General features: G+C 41.3%; 1 protein-coding gene across 4 annotated transcripts in view; it reads right to left on the bottom strand.

Moving 5' to 3' along the window:
- The window catches only part of AKAP6 (A-kinase anchoring protein 6), a 351,442-nt gene that overhangs the window by 99,079 nt on the left and 225,001 nt on the right, over positions 1-27,362 (bottom strand). For all 4 annotated transcript variants that reach the window (XM_090033572.1, XM_090033569.1, XM_090033570.1 and 1 more), the window contains exon 9: positions 25,649-25,769. In XM_090033572.1, the coding sequence (XP_089889698.1) occupies positions 25,649-25,769 (121 nt within the window). The remainder of the gene's footprint in view (positions 1-25,648; positions 25,770-27,362) is intronic.

The raw sequence follows: 27,362 nt of genomic DNA, 5'->3' as shown, positions 1-27,362 counted from the left end.
CTGTCCTCTGTCACTTTATTTCCTTTGATTTTCCTCTATAAGGCCCGGGCATAGCTTAGGCTCTTTTGTAGTCTTCCTGAATTAGGCCCTGGTTCTGTCTGCTTAGCTGTGCTGACTATTTAATACTACTTTGATTTCATTTCTACCATTCTCCAAAGTCTGGAGCCCACTCATATGAGCTATACCCACTGTAGCTTGGACTGCTGCATGCTGGACACATGCCTTTTACCATGGCTTTGTGGGGGCAATATGATGGTTGGACCCAGAACTGTTCAAGTGGGCACGGTAAACTCAGTTTTTGGTTCCTCTGTAGTGAGCTGCCTGCTTACTTTGACATTCTCTTCAGTGCTTCCATGTATTGTCTGTTGTTATTCCACTGGGCAGCATGTTGGTAGACTATTTCCTAGAATCATGGAATCATAGAAGTAGGGTCGGAAGGGACCTTGTAGGTCTTCAAGTCCCCCCACCTGGGCGGGAGAAAAGACTGGACTCAAATGAGTCCAGCCAGATAATCATCAAGCCTCTTCTTAAAGACCCCCAGGGTAAGAGTCAGCACCACTTCCCTTGGAAGTTGGTTCCAGCTCCTAGCTGCCCTAACTGTGAAGTAGTTCTTGCGGATGTCTAATCAAACCTACTCTCCAATAATTTGTGTCCATTGTTCCTTGTCATGCCAGGGGGCGCTAGGGGAAACAGTGTCTCTCCCAAACCCTTCTGGTCCCCCCCCAGTGAGTTTATAGACAGTCACCAGGTCCCCCCTCAGCCTTCTCTTGTGAAGGCTGAACAGGTTTAGGTCCCGCAGTCTTTCATTGTAGGGTCTGCCCTGTAGTCTCCGGATCACGCGGGTGGCCCTCCTCTGGACCCTTTCAATGTTGTCCACATCCCCCCTGAAGTGGGGTGCACAGAACTGGATGCAGTACTCCAGCTGTGGCCTGACCAGCGTCACATAGAGTGGGAGGACCACCTCCCTGGCTCTACTTGAGATGCACCTGGTGGATGCACGACAAGGTCCGGTTAGCCCTGTCAACCGTGACCTCGCATTGTCGGCCCATGTTCATCTTGGAGTCAGTAATGACTCCAAGATCCCTTTCTGCCTCCGTGCTCTCAAGAAGGGAGTTTCCCATTCTATAAGTGTGCTGCTGGTTTCTACTGCCCAAGTGCAGCACCCTGCACTTGTCAGTATTGAAATGCATTCTGTTTATGTCAGCCCACTCCTGTAACCTATCCAGATCTTGCTGCAATCTTTCCCTCCCTACTAGCGTGCTCACCTCACCCCAAATTTTGGTATCATCAGTGAATTTAAACAGGTTGCATTTCACCCCGTCGTCCAAATTACTGATGAAGAAATTGAACAGTGCAGGCCCAAGGACCGAGCCCTGGGGGACTCCGCTGCCCACTTCTCCCCAGGTTGAATAAGACCCATCCACCACCACCCTCTGAGTATGACCCTTCAGCCAATCTGCAATCCATCTGACTGTGTAGGCATCAAGGCCACAGTTGCCTAGTTTTTTAATGAGGATGGGGTGGGAGACGGTGTCAAAGGCCTTGCTGAAGTCAAGAAAGACTACGTCACCTGCATCCACTGCCTTTGTGACCTGATCATAAAAGGCGATCAGGTTGGTCTGACATGACCTGCCCCTAATGAAACCACGCTGGTTGCCCTTGAGCATCATCTCTGAAGCTGGCCCATCACAGACGTGCTCCTTGAGGATCTTCTCGAAGAGTTTCCCAGGGATAGAGGTAAGACTGACGGGCCTATAGTTGCCTGGGTCCTGTTGCAAAGTATTATATTCTGGAAAGTTTACCATGCACCAGACATCAGTTATGATTCTTCTGGGCACTATCTCATCCCCAAGTAATGTTATACCAATAGCATTTTATGCACTAGAAGTACATACATAAATTGCATCTGACTGGGGGGTCTGGTGGCAAAGTGGTGGGGCTACTCGTGGCGGAATAGCTCCTATAAAATACCAGAATGTTTCAACCTCCAGAAGCGCCAGCACTTACACGTGTGGTACAGCACCAGAGGAAGTGCAGGCACTTCCACCACCGCTGTGCTGCCAGTGTGCTTGGTGACTGATATGTGTGGGACACCCCCCCCCAGTCACCAGCTAGCCCAATTTCAGGGGGGGCACTAGTGCATCCTGAGTCCCCCCCTACCAATTGGAGTGCTTGCTTTTGCGGGGGTACCAGTGCTCTTGGGGGGGGGCACATACCTCCCCATACCTCTCCTACGCATTGACTGTACATTGAAGCATTGAACTGGACTTGGTCTGGCCTTTGGATTCCATCTCAATTGTCTAAAGAGGGGGTGGTAAGTTTTGGGCAGCCTCCTCTCCTCCATACCCTTGCCTAGGCATATGTGTCAAAGGTCTTGGTGACCTGAACTCTAAAGTGTACACCATGATCCAGAAGACTGACGACCGCCTACTAGACGTGCACTTAGAACTGGCTTGTTTTTTTATGGTTTACAATCTGATTGTATACTCACTTTCTACCCAAAGATGGACAGATGGATTCTTTCCATTCTGAAGTGCATAGACAGCTTGAGCAGTATTGGTCAGGGCAAATGCTAGTAGTCACACTGTAAATCTGGGAGCTTTGCAATATGTCAGATAGGACTGATTCATTGTATATGATTTTCTTGATTCTTTCAAGTTGCCTGCAGGCATTCTGTTCATTCGGCACTCTGTCCATCCCTGCACTGCATCATCATGTGGTATCTGGTGCCAGGCACTCAGACCCATCAGGCCAAAAGGCCAAGTGGCTGCATGGCTTACCTAGCTCAATATGCTAGAACCCCTTCTTGATAGGGCTGTGTGAAGCTTCGGTCTACAATTCGATTCAGAGAAGATTCAGTCCAATTCAGGGGCTGAATCACTAAATCCAAACAGAATCGGGAGAAGACAAAAAATCTTCAAAGCACACCTTAACACACACACAGTGTCACCCATGTCATGAGTTTTGCTTGTCAGCAGCCTGAGGCGCAGTTTCCCAGAAACCCCTGCATCTAGCTCCTTGAAAGCTGACAGGCTCCATGGCCTCAGCAGGGGCTAGTATGCCTGCAGTTTTCACCCTGCTGCACCTTAACACACATGCGTGACATGAGTTTTGCTTGTCAGCAGCTTGAGGTGCAGTTTCCCAGAAACCCCTCTCCTTGAGTACCTATCTCCTTGAAGCTTGGCAGGCTTTATGCCATCAGAAGGGGCTACCATCCCTGTAATTGTTATCCAAATCAGCCAAACAATGACAAAGTTATAGGTATTTGAGTAATTTCACATTATAGTCTGTGGCTGAATCTCTGAATCTCTCTGAATCAGTGCCAGAGCCAAATCGATTTGGGACAGTGATCCAAATCTCTGAATCGAATCACTCTCCTTTGAATCAGCTGAATCTGAATTGAATACTTCCCTATTTGCACAGGCCTACTTCTTGACACTGCAAACACTGGACACTTTTTCCCTACATAAGTTCAGTAATATTCCTTCAATTATTGACATAGGTAACAACCTTCAACACTTTGATTTTTGATTAACATAATTTTTTTGTTCACCTGAAAGTTTTCTTACTGTGAGTAGCCTGCTGATCCACTCTGCTAGTTTCATTCAACATAATGATTTCTGTTCTTTGTAAATTTGCCAGTTCCTTCTTCAGTAGCTTTGTCATGGTCAGTAGAACTTTGAAATTTTTGATGGCCTCATGAGGTCTTGTTATAACTTCACCTTACTTTCTAAGTGGCCCTCTCTCTGGAAGGTATCCTTACAGTTAGAGTCTATTGAAATGCAGGATAGGATCCCTGGTGACCGTTCACTTGACTGTGTCACATTGAGGACGCTTTGGTAATGTAATGAAATCAAATCCATGGCCCAGCAGTGGGTGCTATTTTTGTGCATCTACTACCATAAACACTAAGTATTAACACCTATGTTTTCATGGTTTTCTTATCGAGTAACTGCATTTTACCAGTGGCCTCATAATGGCTCTCTTGTACATCACCAGTGCTTGCTCATATTTCTCCAGTAAAGAATTGCTATTTACCAATGTTGCAGGAATTACACTGCAGCTGGCTGCACATTCCAGCTGGTACAGAATTAGTTATGGATCTAACAGCATAGTTCCAAATACAGCAGTTTAACCTCAACACCTCAAGCTGCCTGGCATTTTCTTTCCTCATTGTGCATACATTGAGAGGCTTCAGATCTGCCAAAGTCACACTGCAGATACCCTACTCTTCAAGAAAAATCTCCACATGCTCAAATGTTGTAACTACTAATGCTTTTTAATTCCTGGGGTAGCTGTGATACTGGGACATAAGTGGGCTGGAAGTTCCACATCTCTTGCACAATTTACCATAGACCAGGCAATTTTCTTTCTGTTTTTTATGTTGCTTATTAGAGTACGTATGTTGGACAAAACGGCTTGCATTTTCAGTTAACTGGGTTCCGTTCTGCTTTTTTGGCCTCCTTTAACTTGAGTTATGTATTTGTTCTTCTTTTTTCTACATGGCTGCCATTTTTTTATCCTTTTCTGGACAGTTCATGTGCAGTTACTTTGAAACATTGTGAGAAAGAGGAAGAGCCACAGGGCACAAAGAAGCAAGGGCTAAATCTAAGGTCAGTGGCCCCAGACCCACAGCCCCAAAGGACCTGGCAGAAAACCCCCTTACCCAGGTGTTTCTGGAGGAGAGGGGCAGGGAACTCCAACTCCGGTATAAAGAGGAGCCCAGAACAGGGAGAAGCATGGAACCGGAAGGAGAAGGATCAAGCCGAGCCACGCTGCAGAGAACCCTGAGAGCAACGTGGAGAGCTGGTAGGAGACTCCTCCAGAGAGCGAGCTTCCCAGAGAGAACTTAGGGAGAGGACTGCTGACCTGGCAGTACTGGGAACTGCTTGCTACCACACCAGGAGCCAGCAGATCCTGGCAGAGGCAGGTACTGTAAAGTTTCTAATAGAAGGGCACTCCAGAAAACTGGTACCTTAAAGAACCTAAAAGGGGTGCAAGCCAAATTTTGTCGAGTATGGACCTGTTGGGATGAGGGGAATCATGACAATTCCAATAAGAGGCTCGGGGAGAGCCACCACAAAGACGGTAGCGGGGAAAAGGAGGGACTGACCTCACGAACGTCATTTTTGTTTGCTTTCTGCCAAAAGGAGTCAGAACAATAAGCCAGGCCAGAAGTGCTTGGGGTTTTTTTCTTCTTTTTTTTCTTTGGACAGAGGCCACGGGGAAGGACCAGGCAGCCGATCAGGGACTGAAGTAAGATTAGAGGACTGGTGGAATGGGCGAGGGTGTAGGGGTGGAGGAGCCCTCAGGAATGTAGGACCTTGTGGGACGATTAATTGAACCTACACATCCACGTATTGAATCAACTCCCTTAAACAACAAGTTGTGACAGGCAAGAATGTGGGTGTGTAGACATCTAATTAGGATTCATCTCTCAAGTTGGCTGGCAGGCGGTGTTCTATGGGCTTGCAAGTTAAAGAGGTATTTGACAAATATCTTCAGGAGTTAGAACAGATTTTCTCAAATGACTTTCCACAGATGATCCTGTTTCTAATTAGGGAATATTTTATGTTTGCAAAATTGCATGGAGGTGCGAGAATTCTCAGCTCTGCCAAACAGAATCATAGAAAGTTAGGGTTGGAAGGGACCTCAGGAGGTCATTTAATCCAACCCATGGCTCAAAGGAGAACCAGTGTCAACTCCAACTATCTCATCCCAGCCAAGCCTTTGTCTAGCAAGGTCTTAAAAAACCTCTAAGGATGGAGATTCCACAACCTCTCTTGGTAGCCTGTTCCAGTGCTTCATTACCCTCCTAGCGAGAAAGTTTTTCCTAATGTCTAATCCAAATTTACCTTGCTGCAATTTGAGATCATTGCTCCTTGTTCTGTCATCTACCAGTACTGAGTCTAACGGTCTAGCCCCATCTTCTTTGTAACCACCCTTCAGGTAGTTGAAGGTTGCTGTTTAATCCCACCTCAGTCTGATCTTCTTCAGTTCCCTGAAGGGTTTGATTATTACCCTTTGAGCCCAATGAACCAGCCAGTGTTCTGTCTACCTTACAGTCCATTCCTCCAACTCATAATTCCTTAGCTTGCTGGTGAGAATGCTGTTGGAGACCATTCCAATAGTCTTGCTAAAGTCAAGGTATAACACGTCCACTGCTTTCCCAGCATCCACTGAGCCAGTTATCTCATCATAGAAGGCAATCAGGTTGGTCAGGCATGACTTGCCCTTGATGAATCCATGAAATATGCCTATTCCCTTTTCTGTTTTTTGGCTTTGTTTTTTTTTTTTTTAAAGCATAGCTCTTTATGTTTCTCTTTGGGGTTACAGCACTCAAACACCTTTATATCAGATATACCTTATAACTGACCTAGCTTTATATCAGCTGTTCCAGTGCATACAATGTTTCTGCGAATAAAGTGTCACATGTATCTTGACCTTTTTCCACAAGGAGATAGTAAAAAGGCTTAGATGTCTACACTTTTTCTATCTTTATTCTTCTGGGTTTACTCAGTTCTTGCTTCTATATTGGTCTGGAAATTCTTTCTTAGAGTCCCTCCATGTTGCATGTTTGTTCTGAGTTTAACAGCTGCTTTGTATTTCAGTTAATCTTTATTCCTTGCTATGTGCCTTACTAGAACGACTACTGCCATCATCTTTCAAATCCTGCATGTTATGAAATAACATGAGAAGACTCCATGTTTCTAAAGCTGAACTAGCTCCTCACTACGAGAACTATTTACACAGGTGCTGCAACTGCAGCTAACATTCCAGCCACATGCACATAGACCGCTTCCTGATTCTCATCCTAAACAGCTATCTGCAAACTGTGCTCCTACCTCCAAGTTTCATGTATATAGCTATAGATTATACTTTAGGATTCAGCTCTGGAGGTAGGAATACTGATTTGTTGATGAGATAGGTTCATTAATGAGACTTAAATTTATGTAGGACTGAAATTCAGGGAACCTTGGAAGGTTCATTCAGTCCCTTGCTTGGTTCTTGACTTTTTCTAGGGAGGCTGCCCAGCCAGCCCAAGCAGACAGTCTTAATATGCATCAAAATCTGTTATTCTGTCTTTGATTCACTGCAGTGAATATATGCCCTAGGGTTCCGTAACTCAAATATCAATCCTCAGTCTCTGGTCATGGGCTCTTTATACGTATTTTATTTTGAATTTATAAGAATTTATTGAGCATCTAGAACAGTTGTTTGACCCTATTTACAAAAATCTTCCACACAAGAAGCATTCAAACCAAATCAAATTTATACAAGCATATGTTACGTCCTGTGGCACTCTGTTAATTTTACTCTGTATTTATAAAGAAATCTACTGATGATGGTGGATGCCAGGGAGAATGACAGGGGATAGATCACTCCAGATATACTCTGTTCATATGCTCTCCTGCTGCAGCATCAATTCTTGCCATGTCAGAGACAGGATAGTAGGTTAGATGGACTGGTAGTTTGACCCAGTGTGGCAGTTATACTCTTATGTCATTCAAGAGTCTATGGATGCTCATGTAAGTGCTGATTGTTCAAAAAGAGAAGGGGTGAACAAAAAGGAGAAAGCTTAGGAGGAAAGGACAGCTAGAGAAAGGAGAAACAGGCAGGAAAATGGGTGATTTTCTTTGCCAAATTAAAAAAAATTTTGTGCTTCATTCTCTCCGCTCACTGTCCTTAATATTCTGAGTAGGTAGCCAACAAGTGGGCACTTTGAAATTTTAATTTAGAATTAGTCAGTTGAAAGTTTCTGAATTGGAAATGTCCTTGGTCCTCAAATGAAAGGATGAGGATACTTAATTTTTCACAATTATAATCATCCTGTTTGGTCCCCAGTAGAGACTTTGTGTTTATATTATATTACCTGGACTAGTTTTTATAACCCCTGCTAGTTGGTTAACTGCTTTATCACCTTTGTTTATCACCTTCACCTATCTCAACAGTGCCTCTCTATTTCTTTGCCCTTTGGATTTAAATCACTTTATTCCTTTCCATTTAGTACCACTGCTCTCCGCAAGTCCTTTCATAGCATCTAACAAAGAAGGCGGTTGCCTATGAATGTTCGTGCTTCTTTGGATGAGTTAGTCTATAGCTTTATAGAGCATGTGTAGATGAAATGGGGGCCCTAAATTGAAGTGGTGGGTTTTAAAAAACACCACTTAAATTTAGGGCTCATTAAACCCCTGTGTCATGCACACAGCCTGCTGACTTACTTGCCTCTCTGGCGGGGAGGGGAGGGTGACCTGCTGGTGGGCACAGTGGTCCATGGGTTGTGGTGGAGGGCTGATGCTTCCCTCCACAGCAGCTGCAGCCCCCACCCCTAGGTGGCACCCACCTGCAGGCAGCTCGCTTGGGTGATCCTGGGGGGTAGCACAGCTGCAGAGGGAAGCACCAGGCCCCGACACATCTCAGACAGGCAGGCAGACTCCGGGAGGGGAGGGGCATGGGGCGCTGCTTCCCGGGCTGCTGTCAGGCTGCCTGCTTGCTTCCTGCAGAGCTGTGGAGCTGCATGGAACCCGGTGCTTCATTCCACAGCTGTAGGGGCAGCAAAATAAAACTCCTTGAAGAATTTTTAGTTTGCTGCACGGAGTCATTTAAGGCGCATTACGCTGCTGGATTTCCTACAGTGGCTGGAATTAATGCGCAATATGCCACCAAGGTGTGCAAACACCAACACCATTAAAGTGGTGCAAAAGCATTTAGCTCGCTTTAACGTGTTGCGCATACACACCTCTTGTTTCTTCTACACACGGCCATAGTTTATAGCCTCTCTAGAGCTTGTCACTATTCTTAAAAATCACTGTGCTTGCTTTGCTCCTCAAATCTGAAGAAAGCTTTGCATTTGAAAGGTTGCCTAACTTTATCCCAACTATGCTGCTGGTTCAATAAAATATATCATTAAAAAAATCCTTACCCCTTGCATTAGTTTGTAAAGTGCTACACTTCTATTCTTTCCCATTTCTAAGCAAAAAGCAGTGAAAAAAGTGTGATGATCAAGCTCCAACAATATGTAATATCCATTTACCATGTGCTGGAAAGCAGCACTTATACATTATAAATGGCATCAAAAGCACCAATCAGACTGAAGGCATTGGTAATGTGATCTGAAGTCACTAACTTCTAGGTAGCCATTTTGAATCTAAAGAAATGATAGCAAATCCTTAATGCACTGGTTTGTTGGGGTGGGGGAGGGGTTATTTTTTGGTGGAAACAGGAAAATGGCCTAAAGTTCCTAATGGACTGATCTATAAATCACAAATGCCACTGGTTTATAAATACTTATGATAATAATTATGGGTATTTGTATATGCTGGATTATACATGCTACATATTTTCATTGCAATGGAGAGAGCTCTTATACCAGTATTTATGGTTCTTAACTGACCTAGCTTTTAGTACAGTTGGTCCCACTGTCCAGCCTATATGATATAGTTCAAATACATGGCACAACACTATTACAACACCTCCTCAATAGGACCTAGAGATCAACAATGGGCAACATGTCCGAGACAGAATACTAAGCTAGATGGACTGCTGGTTTGACCCAGTGTGGCAGTTACGTTTTTATTTATACAAGAGTCTATTGATGCTCACAAAGTACAATCAACATAGCATCTAAATGCTGAAACTTCTTCTTCAAAACAGAGGAACTATGTATTTTTTGTAACAATATCAGCTCTCATCAAATGTTAAAACATCTACCATATTAGGTCCTCAATTTTTCCATATAAATTGGCATTGATATGCTCTAGAATTCCAGCATCCCTGATACAATTAAAATTACAAATAATATAAATGATATGGTGATGAGGGGTCATTTATTTTGCCTTGCATAGAAAGAAAAGTTAGCACAAAACTCCAGTGAGTTTTTAAGGCAGAATAAAACTGCTACTCTTGCAAAGTCAGCATCTAACACCTAGAATGTGAAAATAACTTTTCAGGAGATTATAACTTGGCTGTGGACATTTGTTCTGAAATGAAACTTGGCATGCAAGGTGAACTTTTTGGACATATTTGTATATGCATGCATTAAATGCATTGAGATCACAAGTGTATCAAGCCACAATGAATTTGGCTGTACTGCAACAAACCTCATGAAAACAGATTTTGTTGTTGTTTGTTCATTAAAATAAAAGCATTAAAACCATGTGAAAAATTATGAAAAGTACCATATAAAACTTGTTTGAAGACATGGTGGCTACATCATACACCAAAAATAGATCAGTCTAATAGTAACCAGAGAGTTCAAGAAGAGAAGTTGTCACATGTGATATTATACAATAAGATACAAGTAGGAAGGCAATTCAAGTAGGTAATTCAAGAGCATTTAGGAAATCGAGATTTGCTTTTAGATTTCCTTCTGAGGGATTTCAGTAATATAATGTGAAAAAGCATAAAGGCATGATTAAAGGTGAGGTTACATATTAGAGTTAGCAGGTGACAATTCTAAGGAATGTTACTCTTTACTAAGGTTAACTAGTGCTAGTGTTCAGTCACACATTCGGGGTTAAGAAACTCTTTAATGTGCTCTGCTTAGACCTGCCGCTAGAGGCTGGTAAGCAGGGGCATGGTTAGGGGCTGCCAATCTGCTCCGTGCCTGCCCTGCTTGCTGACTCTCTAATTACAGAGTGAGTGGGAGCCTCCCAGCCTCTGCTGCTTAGAACTCCTCCTCCATCCCCCAAATTGCACCCCCCCCCAGTGGGGGGAAAGATGGTGCAATTGGGATGACAAAGGAGTAATCTGGGAGTGTAGGATGGTGATTTGGGGCCAGGGAGACAATTTGGGGCAGTTCCACTACCCACTACCACCTTCCTTTTACCCCCTCCCCACTTCCCTATGGTCCTCCTTACTCCCTTATTCCACTTCAGCCCTTTTCCCAACATCACCACTCACCCCATCCCCACTCACTTATTGCCCACCTGCTCCCAGCTGTCATTCCAGGGCTATAGAGTCCTGGATGACGTCTAGTCTAGGAAGTAGTGCCTTCTGGGAAGCTGGAGGACTGCAAACTGATGAATTTATCTTAGGTGAACACCCAGAATTTAACTTAACTCAAGCTTGGTAGCACAGCTCAAAGATAATCCTTGCCTGAAGTTGCATTATTTTAAGGTGCCTAAAAGGCACTTAGTACTAGTTAATGAGCCTTAATGTGTGCTTATTCAAGTTTTAAGTGCTGTTAACATGATCTAATTATAATGTACAATTTCACCCTAAGATTCAGCCAAGAGGGCAAAGAATAGTTGAGAAATTTGGCAACACTGGACTTAATGCTTCCATTAGCTCATTTTTTGGTTTGTATGTCTCTCAAATTATCCCAACCAACCACCAAATCCCCTCCCAAAAACTCCAAACAAAACCCCTAGATCAAATCAAAACAATATATATCCAAAATAATATGATCACTCTGCTGACAGTTCACCTTCTCTCCCCCTTGCCGTATATACAACACCAAAGGAAAATTTGGGTTTTGTGAAACATGAGTTACAAAGAGGCCTAAAGTGAAATCAGCACAAATGCTGGACTATCTTTACTTTGTTGGGATGATTTGAGTCCTTTGATATTTTTCTGGTAGCTTTTATGACTGAATTGTACCTGAGAGTATTCCCCAAACCATTCCACAGGGCTTTTTGTAAAATGACTTTCAAGGAATTTGTTTCATGAACTACTTTGAAAATCTCCCCCCAAATCCTTGAATTTTCATATTTAAATTTAAATATACAGAAAGCACTGCTTGGAATAAATGGGAGCAAATCCATTGACTTAGTTGATATACACTACTTTACATTTGGCCTGCATTTGGTCGAATGTGCCTCAAACTTAGGAAAATACATCCTTTGAGCATACAGTATATTAGACATTGGAGGCTTTCATAAGAAGGGCTCATGATTTATTAAAAAGTAAACATTTGCAAGGTTGTGCTTTGCTCAAGGGATATAACTTTTGTACCTCCCTCCACCTCATTTGAACATGAATGGAATGTGTCTACAGTGCCCCCCTCTTAAAACTACCCATTTCAGGGGTGAGGCTGGAGTGCTAATATATACCAGCTATTTCTATTGGCATCAATTTTCTCTAGGGATTATGGGCATTTGACTAGTGTTAAGAGCAGCTTGGAAGCTTCTGTAACTTGTTTGAACCTGGACAGACTCACAGTATGAGAAACATGGGGTTGATTTAATGACTTCAGGTTTATCATGTTTGTATGCATTCTTTTGACTTAAAAAGAGTTTTGCTGTGCCTGGTTCTTACAAGCAACTTCATTTTTTTAAGTAAAAAGAATACATACAAGCATGATAAATATTGCCTTGCTTATTCTGAATTAATCTTCAATACTGGTATCATGCTGGATAAAACACCCGAAGAAACTAATTTCTTTCAATGAAATGTATAAAGACTTATTTTGGAAACATCAAGATGCAGCACATGAGATATTCCAACATTACCTTTCTGTCTTTAAAAAACCTGTGTTTTAATTCAAATGCATTACAGAAGCTAGAAGGAAACTAGTACAAATCATTTTCTTATTCTTTATCATTTTTACTTTATCCTCATGTTGTGGATAACGTTCTTTTGGTGTAATTATATGGATCATTAAATACTTACATTTGTCTCTTTTGAATGAGACTTTTGCCAGCAATAACTTTCTTTGCTAATTTTTAAGCACAAACATGCAGTTTACCATAAATATTGAACAACTGAATCACACAGTAATACTAAATATGCAGGTTGCTTCTGGCAAAAATTACCAGTTTTTATAGTTTTCTCAGTCACTCCTCCATGGGTGCAAACCATGGGAATTCCCACTGGAAGGATGTCAACCATTTTCATCAACTGTTGTAATAATTGTTTAAGATTGCTTTGCTACTAGACAGTCTGGATCAGTTAGTTCCCCTATTACAGTGAGTCAATTGTTTTCATTAATGTTTAGGGGGGCAGCCATTTCCAACAGCCACTTTGAAAAACAGTTCATTATTCTACTGTAATAGAGTCATACAGGATCCCTGTAGGTTACAATAAAACAAAACTAACTGTTAATACTACAACAATATGATACTCACCGAACTTCAGCTAAGGTGCATGACTAAAATTTTACTTTCTATGAAACTGTATACAGTAGACCCTCATTTTATGCATATTTGACTTACCTGTGTCTCGCATTAACACCCAAGCAGAAAAATACACCAAGCTTTCAAGAGCTATTATTTATGGAGGACCTACAAGAAGCTTATCAATGAGACAGTCAAAGGAAAAGACAAATGTCAAAGAATTTTGGAAGAAATTTAACATCAAGATGGCCGTAGGCATTGTTGGAGAAGCCTGGAATGATGTTACGCAGCAGTGACTTAATGGTGTCTGTAAAACATCTGGCCTGCTGTTGTGAATAATTTTTGAGGCTTTGCTGGTGATGAATTTATCAGTGATGCAAGGCATGAGATTGTTCAGATGGCTAACAGTTTGGGCTTTGAGGAGGTTGGCAAAGAAAACATGGCTGGGGAGAAGCAGCGGAAAAGCTTTACAGGGAGAAGTGGTGCTGCTTGGTACAATCTTCCTTGGACAAGTTCTTCAGGAAGTGGGACAGCACTATCTTGACTCAATCAACTGATGTTTTTGTAACATAAGTAAAGTATTGGCTGGAAAAAGTTTTATTTTGGTACCTTTGGTGTTATAAATGTGAGGTCTAAGGAACACAACCCCTCACTTTTCTATCATTTCCTATGGGAAAATTCACCTTGATTCAACATACGCAAGGTTTCTCAGGAATGCAATATACGTGTAAGTCGGGAGTCTACTGTATTCAGTCATTTTCACTGGCACATTAGAAACATGTTACAAAGTTACAGAATTATTTCTATTACATCATGTATCAATTCATACATCTGGATCTGGTGGATGGAATAACAGTTAAATGCTACAATTAACTTTAGAACAGCATGTAAAAAGCAAGTGAACAATAGGGCTGTGTGAAGCTTTGGGTGGTAATTTGATTTGGAGGAGATTTGGCCCAACTTGCTTGTCAACTCTCTGGATCTGAATCAGGGGACCAATTTAAAGGTCTGAATCGATTCAGAGACCTTTTATGATTCAGGCAGTCCCTGGTGGCTGCAGCAGGGAACTGCAGCTGACTCCAAGCTGATAAGTACTAGGTGTGGGAGGGGATCATGGGGGGACTGCTATCAGCCCTGCTGACCCCCCCCCACTCCTCCAGCCCCACCATGGCTGCCTTTCCTGCCCCAGCTTGGTACTTTAAAAAAAAGCCCTGGTGCTGCCAGGTGGGGGGGGGGCAATCCCTGCTGCCCCGCATTGCCCCATTGCTTGGGGGGTTCTGCACAAGCTCCCCAATCCTCCACTGCTCCCCTGGCCCCCCACAGGTGCCCCACCCAAGCCAACTCTGGCCCTTTAAGAAAAAAAAAGCTGAGAAAAGCCCTGGGAATCACCACTCCTGCAAAGGTCTCAGGGCTTGGAGACTCATGGAAGAGCCCCCCATGTGGCATGGGGCAGCGGGGAGCAGTGGGGATCACCCCCCCCGCTGGCAAGAGTAGCGAGTCTGGGGTTTTTTGTTTGTTTGTTTTTCTTGAGGGCTGGAGCTAGCCTGGGCACAGCACCCGTGGAGTGGCTGGGGGAGTGGGGGCAGGTTGGGGAGGCACATGTACAGCCCCCCCATACAGTGTGAGGCAGTGGGAGAAGAGGGGATTGCCTCCCCACCCGGCAGCACCCACTGAGTTGGGGCTTTTTTTTTCCATGCGCTGGGAGCTGGGGCAGGCTAGGCAGCCATTGCCAGGCTGGGTCTGATTTGGAGATTCAGCAGCAGCCGAATCTCCAAATCAGATTCGGCTGAATTGAATTGGGACAGTGATTCAAATCACTGAATCGAATCACTGTCCCCCAAGTCAGCTAAGTCCAAATCACACAGGTCTAGCAAACAAGACCTTCTTTGGTATTATTTGACAGTAATATCTTTCTGTAATTTTTGAAAATGTGTGTGAGAAATGATGCCTCTTCAGCCTGATGACGAGTATTTGTACCCGAAAGCTTGCAAAGAAGAATTTTTCCAACTACTTCAGTTGGTTTAATAAAAGATACCGGACTTACCCAAAGAACCTTGTCTGCCTATGTCCTTAGACCAATGTGGCTACAACCCATACCCCTGTGAGAGAAATGTATACGTTTCTAAAGGTGAAATGAAAGCTTTCATTTTGAAAGCTTAGAAATACACAATTCGCTATCAGCATTAAATTAAGTTATATTTCAAAAAGCTAAAGGCTGCAATTTTTGCAATTTAGTTCAAAAGTTTATTAGCAAACTATAATGACTATCCTGATTGCAATTAAAAAGGCTCCCAAATGGTTCAACATACCTAAGTGCTATCTGCAACCATTTAGATTTTAACATGATGGTTATTACTTATTACTAAGCTGCACAATGAGATATTGATTACTTTTAACCTTTAGATCTAGGAATTCAGGAAAGGTCAAGGTAGTAGAGTAGTCTACCTTTCCTGTCTAGTAAACTTATGGCCTTTAGAGGAATTCTAATGATTTCTATTGGCAAGGCAGATTTGAAATTAGTTTATTCTCTTGGCTGACATAGAAATGATGACATATTTAATAATACTGCATGCATAGCACATTTATAGCTTCTGTTTTAAATGGGCCTAATCCTGCACTAGGGGCAGTAACTTCAGCTCCCACTGACTTCCAGGGGCATCAGATAAAAGAAGGATAAATTACAAGGGAGAAAGACAGAACTCAGGACCCTGCAGAACTGAGAACAATTCTTAGTTTATAGCCAGTTTCCAAAGGATACGGTCCAAATACTTCACTTTTCAGACAGTTAATCCTGTAGTACATTTTCTTTACAGTACAAGTGTGGTTGCAATAAGGAATGAACTAAAATGTGGCTTCAGTAGGTATGCAGTGATTATTTAAAGTGGAATAAAGTAATCCAATTAAAGTAATCAGTTTATGAGTTAAAATGATACCAAAACTCATTAATAGATCCTTCTAGACTACTGGGATTTCAGCTTTCTTTCTCTTCAGTGGCATTTGGAACGGTTTTGCACATTTATATCCTTAAACGGAGCAGAACTCCGTCCCCTGGTTCAGGAGAATTATGGGCAAGAGAAACATATAATTGTTATGTGTTAGATTAATTTGCAGAACACTTGGCATTATTACTGCCAAGTAGTCAAATTGTTCCAAGTTGTTCCGGAAGGTTGTTATTAATAGTATGTTTTCTGAGGAAAGTTCTGTCTACTTTTGGAACTGCATTTCTGTTGCCAAGGAAACTCCTTTAAGCACAGCGTTCTAGGAGCACACTGCTGCTTTTGTTTGCCAGTATCCTATTCATATCATCTAAGTAAGCACTTTACATACTTCAGCCTCCAGTTTCAAATGTTTTAAGTCTTACTTTATTTATGTTACCGCTTCAAATATAGTTTGCTCTTCCTCTCCAGCCCAGGAGCAGTCTAAGATTTTAACAGTTGCATTAAGAAGAGAGTTGTTTTTCCTTCCCCCCGCAAGTTTTCAATAAATTAGTTTTCATTTGAATAATAGCTCCATAGGTTATAGCATTAGTCCTTAAGTGTTAATTATCTTTTCACTCTGAAATTAATGTAGTCATTTCCTACTGACTCCTCTACGCCATTATTGAAGTGCCGAGGAAAACATGTCATTGAGTTCTGAGCCAGAACTGTTGTTGTGATTAATCCTGGTCACATGGCCAATCTCTGCCAAAAGGAGATCACTGAAAAAAGGTGACAAAGACAGTGATTTCCTGTCAGCAAAGAGTACGACAGGGCTGTCTAGAAGTGATGCAAATGAGGGAAACTTTCACCACGGTTTGTTTGATCCACTCAGGGCCACAGCACACAGTGCCAGATAGAAAGGCACAATGGAACAGCAGCACACCCAGAGGAGAAAATGAACTGCACCTTCAGAAGAACAGTAGCTTCCAGTAGGGAAACAAAAAACTGCTGGGAGGTTTTTCCAACTTTTTTTTTTTGGTATTCCAAGCTCTTGATGTGCATTTTAATGTTATTTAATAGGGTGAACTGCCTTCTTTTGATAAGATAGTTCAGTATTTAACCTGCTCAAAAGCCACATGGACAAATTTTCTGCCAAATCTTTTCAACCGCTATGCTAATTTTTCCTACTTGCTATCAAGCACATCTTTGCTGAAGACTTAATAGTTCGAGGCACAGTGTATGCAGTATGTATTTCAAGCGCTGTTTTTGTAATCAAGCATCCAAATAAAAAAAGGAGATCCTAGTGTTTTCGTTCTGATGTTATAAAAAATGTTTAGTTAATTTTATTCTCAACATACTAACAATTTTAACAATCATATCTTACTTATTTAAATGGGATTTTAATCTAACACACAATTAAATTTTACAATTAATCTTCTGGGGAAAATGGAAGGAATTATCATTAACTTTCTATGTCTGGTACATTCATTTCTAATCTCCACAGCTCCAATAAATACTGATTTGCTTCATTTCAAACATTCAAGGTAGAGATTTACTCAAGTTCCCACTGAAGGACTAATTAGCGGAGTTTAAACTCTTTAGGTCTGATCCTGCAATCGTTGTGCATTGGAATCCTGCTGAGGTCAATATGAGTTCTATACACAGAGGGACTTATGGGTTCAGGTCCACATGCTACAGATTAAGATGAGGTAAAAAGCTTTCCTTTTCCATTAAACTGAGCTCAGAAATGATCTGCAGAAATCAAACAGATAACAAAAATATAGATATGCTTTACAAGTAGTTTTTAATTACTGTATTATCAACAGTTAAAACACTACTGGATTAACAGATTGTCAGATGAGTATAATGTTTGTAAATGATGTTTGTGAATAACATTAGTTTCATTTCAAAATCACTTTGATTCATTTTTCAATTAAATCGTACCAATTTTAGGGGCAAGGGGCACTGCAGGAGAATGGACAATTTTCTTTAAATTTCTGCTCAAATAAAGGAAAATAAAATGAAAGAGAGTCAACAATATTGCCAAGTTGTCTTAAATCCAGTGTACATATTTGGAGTTTTGCTAATACCAGATATGTTATATCTTCCTTTTATATTGATAGAAAGAATACATTATATTTAAAGAAGGGACAATAGGGTTCCTAATAAAAACTAAGATGCTTCTAGCACATTACAAAACAAAATTAAGCAGAAAGAGTTGGCTTAAATCTATATTAAATCTGCAAGTACAGTACTGGGAAAATAGTCTAACTGTGAAAATATATTTGATTTTCCCATATGCAATTTTAGTATTTATATATTATGTTATGCTCCTTTAATGTATGCGTTTCCCTCAAGATTTACCTGTTTTATCATAGCTGCTTCCCATTCATAGCCTCCTTAGGGGCACTGATTATTGTTGGTAATAGTGATACCACAGCAGGTGCACTGGCAGAGAAGGCTTGCTGAGCTGGCTCAGAGGTGCAATTACTTGTCAGCTCAATAACTGAGAAGAGGGATCTGTGGGTTTAGGAAAATCCACCAAAAAGCAGAAAGTGCAATTAACAGGTTCATATATGAAGGTGCAACTGATAAAGAATAACTCAAGGAAAGCCTGAATTTTCATAACATTTCATCATTCAACAATTTTAATGATTTAGTTGTGGGAATTTATCTTTTCAGGGTCCATTCAGGGTAGAATGACTTCTATGTTTAGAGAGAGGTAGTTAGCCACATTAGTCTGAAGTCAGAAAGTAGACAGGGCAGGGTGGCACCTGAGACTAACTTGTTTAGAAAGACATAAGCTTTTGTACAAGATAGCCATCTTTCAGATGCTATCTGATACAGAAGGGTGTCAGCTATAAAAGCTTATGCCTATCTAAATGAGTTAGTCTCTAAGGGGGCATGTACACAAGCACAGAGGCTGCTCTACCACACTGTAATTACAATGCGTTGGAGCAGACTCGATTAATTGAGTCTGCTGGAGTATGGTAACTACCACAATCCAGCAGCTTCGTGTGTCTCATGTATCAGCCTTCCTATGCTTCAAAATGGTGGCAGGGAGCTTGAACTAAAGGTCATTGACCAAGCTTTAGTTCAAGCACCCCTGCTGCCATTTTGAAGCATGGGGTCGCTGATACATGAGACGAAGTGGCGTTTTAATTAGAGTGGCTCTCAGAGCTGCTCTAATTAAAGTATCACCCCCACACCTCCAGAGCACGTGTAAAAGTGTCCCCCCAGTGCCACTCTGCCCTGCTTCCTACATTTAGTGTGAAATATGGACAGTACTAGCACTACGTTGTTTTGAACAGGTTAGTGACTATTTAGAAAAGCTGGACATATACAAGTCCATGGGGCTGGATGGGATGCACATGAGGGTGCTGAGGGAGCTGGCTGATGAGACTGCAGAGCCATTGGCCACCATCTTGGAAAACTCATAGTGATCAGGAGAGGTCCTGGATGATTGGAAAAGGGCAAACATAGTGCCCATATTTAAGAAAGGGAAGAAGGAAGATCCAGGGAACTACAGACCAGTCAGCTTCATCTCAGTCCCCAGAAAAATCATGGAGCAGATCCTCAAGGAATCCATTTCTAAGCACGTGGAAAAGAAGGTGATTAGAAACAGTCAGCATAGATTCATTAAGGGCAAACCATGCCACACCAACCTGATTGTCTTCTATGATGAGGTGACTGACTCTCTGGATGAGGGGAGACTGGTGGATGTGATATACCTTGATTTTAGCAAGGCTTTTGATACGGTCTCCCATAACATTCTCCCAGGCAAACTAATGAAGTATGGGCTGGATGAATGGACTGTAAGGTGGATAGAAAACTGGTTGGAACATCAGGCTCAGAGGATAGTAATCAATGGCTTGATGTCTAGCTGGCAGCCAGTATCAAGTGGGATGCCCTGGGGGTCAATCCTGGGGCTGGTGTTGTTCATCCACAAACTAGAAGATGGCATGGAGTGCACCCTCAGCAAGTTTGCAGATGACACCATGCTGGAGGGAGTAGATATGCTGTGGGATTCAACAAGGACAAGTGCAAAGTCCTGCACTTAGGATGGAACGATCCCATAAACCAGTACAGGCTGTGGGCTGACTGGCTGGGCAACAGCTCTGCAGAAAAAGAGCTGCAGGTTACAGTGGACAATAAGCTGAATATGAGCCAGCAGTGTGCCCTTGTTGCAAAGAAAGCTAATGGCATACTGAGCTACATTGGTAGGTGTGTTGCCAGCAGGTCAAAGGAACTGATTGTTCCCCTCTATTCAGCACTGGTGAGGCCACATCTGGAGTACTGTGTTCAGTTTTGTCCGCCCACCCCCCCAGCAGCAAAAAGGATGTAGACAAATTGGAGAGGGGCCAGTGGAGGGCAAAAAAAATGGTAAGGGAGCTGAGGGACATGACTTAGAATCATAGAAATTTAGAGTTGGAAGGGACCGCAGAAGGTCATCTAGTACAATTCCTTTCTCAGAGCAGGATCATTCCCAAATAGATCATTCCAGCCAAAGCTTTGTCTAGCCAGGTTTTGAACACCTCCAAGGCTGGAGATTACACCACCTCTCTGGGTAACCTGTTCCAGTGTTTTACTACTCTCCTAGTGAGACAATTTGTCCTAATATATAACCTAAACTTCCCTTGCTGCAACTTGAGACTGCTGCTCCTCGTTCTGTCATCTGCTACCACTGAGAACAGTCTAGCTCCATCTTCCTTAGAACCCCCATTTCAGGTAGTTGAAGTCCCCTATTAAGTCCCCTTTTCTCTAGACTAAATAAGCCCAGTTCATTCATTCTTTCCTCATAAGTTAGGTCCCCCAGCCCCCTCATTTTTGTCGCCCTCCACTGGACTCTCTTCAATTTGACCACATCCTTTATAGTGGGGACCCAAAACCAAACACAGTACTCCAGATGTAGCCTCCCAAGTGCTGCACAATAATCACTTCCCTTGGCCTACTGGCAACACACCTACCAATGCAGCCCAGTATGCCATTATTTTTCTTTGCAATAAGTGCACACTGCTGGCTCATATTCAGCTTGTTGTCTACTGTAACCCCCCAGGTCCTTTTCTTCAGAGCTTCTGTCCACCTGGTCAGCCCCCAGCCTGTACTGGTGCATAGGATTTTTCCATCCTAAGTGCAGGACTTTGCACCTGTCCTTGTTGAACCTCATGAAATTCCTTTTGAGTCAATCCTCCAATTTGTCTAGGGCACTCTAAATCCTAGCCCTACTCTCCAAGGTATCTACTGTTCCAGTTTGGTGTCATCTGGAAACTTGCTGAGGGTGCTCTCTATGCCATCTTCCAGGCTGTTGATGAAGACATTGAACAAAACCAGCTCCAGGACTGACCCATGGAGCACCGCAGTTGATACTGGCTGCCAAGGTGACATTGAGTCATTGATTGCTACTCTCTGAGCCTGATGCTCCAGCCATTTTCTATCCTTATAGTCCATTCATGCAGCCTATATTTCCTTAAGACCCGGCTAAACAAACTTTGGCTAGGAAGATCTAATAGGGGATGGTCCTGCCTTGAGCAGGATGTTGACAACCTCCTGAGGTCCCTTCCCACCCTCATTTTGTATGATTCTGATTGCTAGAAGACCACTAAGGACTCTATGGCTAAATACATATAGCCATAAAGCCTGAGGCTGAATTGATTCAATCTAGGCAACTTCCTCTAGGCTGCATAGGTTGAACCAAGAATTAACTAACCGATATTCAGTTTTCAACTGGAAAAGGCAGAGGGAGGCTTGCACTGACCCAGACAAGTAGGTGTTCAGGAGGGGAAGAATTCCTCTCAGCTTCCTGGGGCTTCCCGGGGTGGGGGACCTTGGGCTGGGGAGGGTAGAAGCCCCGCAAAGTGGGGGTTCCCCAGTGCCCCCATGCTGGGCTGCATGGGCAGGCAGGTGACCCAGAGGACTCCTTTTTCCTCCAGTGGCAGCTGCTGAAGCAATCAGCAGCTGGGAAGGGGCAGGGGAGAAGGGAAGGGGAGAGGGCTTTCACAGTCTGAAAAGCCCCTACCACAGGGGCTTTCCCTCTTGCCATGTGCTGTGTAGACCCTAGCTAGGGTGGTCTGGGGGTCTGTTCCCCTGCCTCCTGTGCCTATGAGCTGATAGATACAGGCAGAAGGCAGGCTAAGGAACCGAGGTGTGAGGCAGCACTTGCTTCACTGGAGCAGGCAGTATAGCCCAGGCCTGCAAAACATCCTGGGATGCTAGGGAACTGAGAGTTAACTTGAACCAGGAAGGGATCTGAGACAGAAGTTCCATAAACCAGTTTGACCTAAATCAGTTAAGTCTGATACTACATCTAACCAGGTTTATCTTAAACCAGTTTTGGTCATTTTGAAAGTGGTTTATGTGCACTGAACTTCTGTTCTGTTACAGGTTTAAACCAGTTTCTGATCACTTCAACCAGTTTATGTGTAAATTCTGTCCCTAGCCTAAAAGTTCCCTCAAATAAGTAAGATGTCAGTTGCTATTGAAAATATTTATTATGGTTTATAGGACAGTTCATTTAGGTTATATTTTTAGAAATATCAATACTGCCAACTTGTAAGAACATTAAGGATTCTGATTACTAAAATCATAGAAACTAGAGATTAAAATATGTCAGTGCAGTGTTGCTCTTTCAAGAATAGTTTAAAATGTTCTGCTCAGTCTCGTTTTAAACACATGAGATGATGGAGATTACAGTACTTCCTTGGGGATACTGTCCTAAAATGTAATAGATCTCCATTCTAAAATACTTTTCTCAATATTCATCCTGAACTCCTTGGGTGCATCTGGTTGAGTGCAACCATGCAGTATGTGGCGCTGCAAACATGTCTGTAGTACTACATACTGTACAGTCAGGTGTTCTCCATGCTGCAAGGGCATGCTGCCCCTGCATACACCACTCTGTTTTTTTTTCCCCCACGGGTTTTTTGATCCCTAAATAAAACTGGAAAAACACATGCATGGGCTGTATGCACTGCTGAAAAGTGGAGCTGGGCCACCTGGAGTCATGCTGCAGCTGCCAGCCAGGCTCCGCCGGGCAGGATGGTCACTGCTGCAGCCCTAGGAGGTCCCCAGAACCCCAGGTAAAGCTGCTGTGCCTCCCCTAAAGCCCCTGGAGTAACCTGCCACATGCCAAACCACATGTGGCATGGGGGTTCCCCAAGGACAAGCAGCTTGTCCCAGAGGAACCAAATGTCTGCACTCATCTGGATGTGGCCCTCCTGTTTTTCTTGTTCTTATACTTATGTCTTCTGTTAGTTCCCCAAGTCAATAAGCTCCTTCAGTGTACTACCAACATGTATTTGAAAGTAGCACCCACATGTTCATTAATGTGCTTTTGCTAATGCATATTAAATTTAGTACCTCCATTGTGAGGTATTAGAAAAAGGCGCATTAGCTTATTTTAATGTGCATTAGCAAAAGTGCACAGTTTTGTGATGCTTTAATGCACATTAAAATAGGTTAATGCACATTAAAGTGCATGTGTAGATGCACCATGTTCATCCCTTGGTCATGCTAAAAACTATATTTTGTTTTTTTAAATCTTTCCTTATAGTTAATTCTTTTACCACAATTATTTTGCTTCTCTTTTCTGAAGTCCCTCCAGTCTTGCAATATGTCTGTTATGGAGATGTTCAACAAGGAATCTAATATTCTAGATGCAGCTGCACATCAATAATACAGAAAGCTTAATTAATGTTCTTCCTGCCTAAACTGCAACCTGTGGAAACAGAAAATGTCCACTTTACTTTAGGAGAGAAAGCAGTCAGTCTATAATCTTTAATTCCTGACTGGGGCTCCATACTCAGGAGCCCACTTTTAGGAATTGCCAGTCTTAGAATCATTGGGCCAACAGAAGCTAGCATAACCCAAGACTCAGTCAAGTCATGGGACTAACTTGTCATGTTTTGTGGCAAAAGAATTATAAACCTAAAATTCCACTGGTCATTTTGCTACCAGATTGTAATGCAAACCTATGCGTAAATTACTGCCCTCTTCTGTACTTCCCCGAAAGTCCTATCTTCTCATTACCTCTTATATTAAACCTCAGTAGCTGCATTCAGAATATATCCAGGTAACAAACATTTTTCAAATGGTAAACTGAATAACAAGGCCAAATACCTTAATATTTATGCTGATTATGTTAGTAGTTTTAGGGGGAAAAATAAATTTGTTGCATGTTTTGAGTTTTTGAATGTACAAATGAAAAAAATATCATATAAAGTCATATTACAAGCGTTTTGAAATTTCCACTGCACAGATATACATCAACAAAGTATCTTCATTCTGACTTGGCATGCATTGTTTACCTTAATCCCTTCCCTAAACAGACTCAAGAGTATCAGGTGTGCAAAATTATATGTTTAGATATATGGGTGGTATTTTTCTTTTCTTTTTATTAAATGTTAACAAATGAATGAATGAAACTCAGGACACTAAACTGAACTCAGCTGTAATCCACAATAAATTAGATCTGAAACCAAATTCTCTTGATGTGAAGGTATTTTATCCTATTTGGCATTTTAAGCTTCTGCTTATTTTAAATGAAAGAATCAGATTTATATAGAATAAAATGCACAAGCAGTATCAATAAATTGGAAAAGTTCAATTAAGAAAAAATAGGAATTATATTTAACAAATTATCAAATCATGTAACAAAGAAGAAAGAAAACAACTTCTATTTGACCTTGAATGTACCATTTATTCTATAAGAAATAAAAAAAACCTAGAGGGTAGTTGTTTCTTGTCATTATACTGTTGCTGATTCTGTGGTTAGTTATTAATTTTATTTTTTATGATTCACAATCTGCTCTTTGAAATATGCCATATGCTCAAAGCAATTCAAGGATGACAACTGTCAGAATTACTCCAATAAAAATTGCCTAAATGAGGAAGATTTACTGCAGCCTGATATTTCTATGGAAAGCTCCTCCTTTCCTCCCCCAACGCCCTCACTTGTAAGACTACAGTTCCTTAGACACACAGGAAAGTCTTTAGCAGTTTTAACATAAACCCCAACATTTTGGAGAACTTCTTCTTTTATTATATAAAAGAAGTGATAAAGAGTTCTGGACTAAGGCTGCAATGGAAAATAAGAGAAGCAGTGCATATTTATTATATGACGGGCCAGAAATCAATACGTGAGGTCAACGACATTTTGCTTAAATCACAAGCAAGTATATTGACTTAACATGGCAACGTCTGCCTTTTGTATAACTAATAAAAATTAAATTGGAAGAGTCCTGTATTCCAGCAGCACTTAACCAAAATCAAGGCAAATTCCTCTGTTCCCTTGAAAGGTCTGAAAGGTGGATAAAAATATAGCTGAAAGCTCCAATCAAAACACATTTTGTTAAATGCTACCATTTCATTTTTTCTTCATTTTGTTTCAGTCTGTTTATTAATGCAGTTTCATTTATTTCCATTCATCTTGAAGACAAATCTTTGTCCTTCTATAGAATTACACAAAATAGAATGTGATAAAGGGAACTTTCTTGCAATTATGATGTCGGTGCAGCCTGTCAGCGCACAGGGGATGGAAATGAGGTTGGGGACAGGGAAGGGAATTCTAATAGACACCATGATACATACAATGAACATAGCGATATCCTGTGAGAGAAAGACTTGTCAAGCTAATCAGATCTTCTATAGCTAGGTAAAGGCAGTAACGGTAGCTCTAACCTTGTAAAGATGCTGCTGCTGCTCCTCTGACATCATCAGGTCATGGCTGTCCATCACTATGGATTCCATGTCAATCAGCCAATCCCAGAGCTCCTGATATTCTGAATCAAAGTCCAAAAGGCTGTAGATAAGGAACAAAATGTATTATGCATAAATACGGTGTAGTTGTTAAAATCTTGTATTAGAATAATATATTCTTGAAAACTCATGATGTTCCTAGTTATATTTCTAAAGAGACACATTGTATTTATACAGAGTGGATAAAAATGAAAATTGAAATCTAATTTAAGCCAGTGCCATGACCTAAATTCAGTGACTGACACTAAATTCTGACAACTGTTGGTTGGCATGCTATATTTAATTTAAAAATGCAGAAATAAAAAAAGGTAGATAATGCTGTCTAATTGTTTCTTTAAAGTGCTAACATTAAATTTAACAAACTTTTCTACAATGATCATCACGGACAATAATTTACACAAAAAATATTACTTTCACAGAAAAATGACTCAATCCATATAGCCATCCCTTTGCTGTCTATCTGCCTATCTCTGTAAATATATATCCTACATTTATTTTCATGGATGAGTAGCTAGCATTTCAACTTAACGCTTTAAGATAGGCTTGAGTGAATATGGTAAGCCAGTGAGAACTAAGGCCAGATACAGTATTAGACAGGTGTTCCCTACAGACATGTAAGAAACAAAGGTAAGGACAGGAAGTCAAAACAATGAATCCTTGAATAGCCAGCAATCATTAAAATTCAAAGGAGGATCACTACTGTTTTCAACAAAATAAATCATTAGAATAAGAAGCTTAAAAGGATTAATGTGATTCTCTATTGAAAGCCTAGTGAATAAGCAAAGCACAGAATCTTCTAAAATACTGTGATACAAGAAAGAAAGTACATACTGAAAAACTGCAAAATAGCCAAAACGATACCTTTTAAATGAAATCCCCAAGACTTGTCAAACTATAAACTAACAAAAACCTTATCAATAGCTATGAATAAACAGCCATCATTATAAATTGAGTGAATATATATCCATGATTTTAGTGATTGTTTACTTAGGCAATTTTTTTAAGGCTTTAGAAACTTTATTTTGTTTTCTACATCTTTATCATTAATCTAACCAAATCTGAGCAATGCTTCAATAGAGACAAGATAATAATGAGATTGTTTCTATATACTACTGTAGCTTTAATTACCATTAAATAAAGTACCATGTCCAGAGTCATCCAAAGCTTGTAGATTTAATTAATGCAATGAGAAACACTTTTTTTCTAGTGAAAGGACAGAACAGTGGATTCAGAACTGTTGATCTGTGCTTCTGTAGTAACTTTCTAGATTAATCTACTACATTTAGCATACACTTACTCAACAAATTTATGATTTGCTCACTTGTTTAAAATCATTCAGGTTCTAAATGTATAAGCAGCTCTACCATATTAAAGAAGACATAAAGGGCCAAATAGTTATGACTGAAGAATAATAGCCTCATTAGGAGCTGAAGGCACTTTCCATTCATCAGGAGGAGTTCAACTGGGTTTTCATTTTCAAACTAAACACTAGACTTTTCTTCAGTGGGGTTTGTTGTGCTCACAATTCAATGAAACACTGGGTAGTCCTTGCCCATACTTCAGAGAATTATCTGATCTTTCTATCACTCTATCTGCATCATTGATAGTCTATTGTTTTGCCATTATGTCTCAAAAT

The sequence above is a fragment of the Crocodylus siamensis genome, chromosome 2, assembly GCF_052110815.1.
Source record: "Crocodylus siamensis isolate JL-2025a chromosome 2, ASM5211081v1, whole genome shotgun sequence".
NCBI classification, from domain to species: Eukaryota; Metazoa; Chordata; order Crocodylia; family Crocodylidae; genus Crocodylus; species Crocodylus siamensis.
This window is presented reverse-complemented; position numbering and strand designations above follow the sequence as displayed.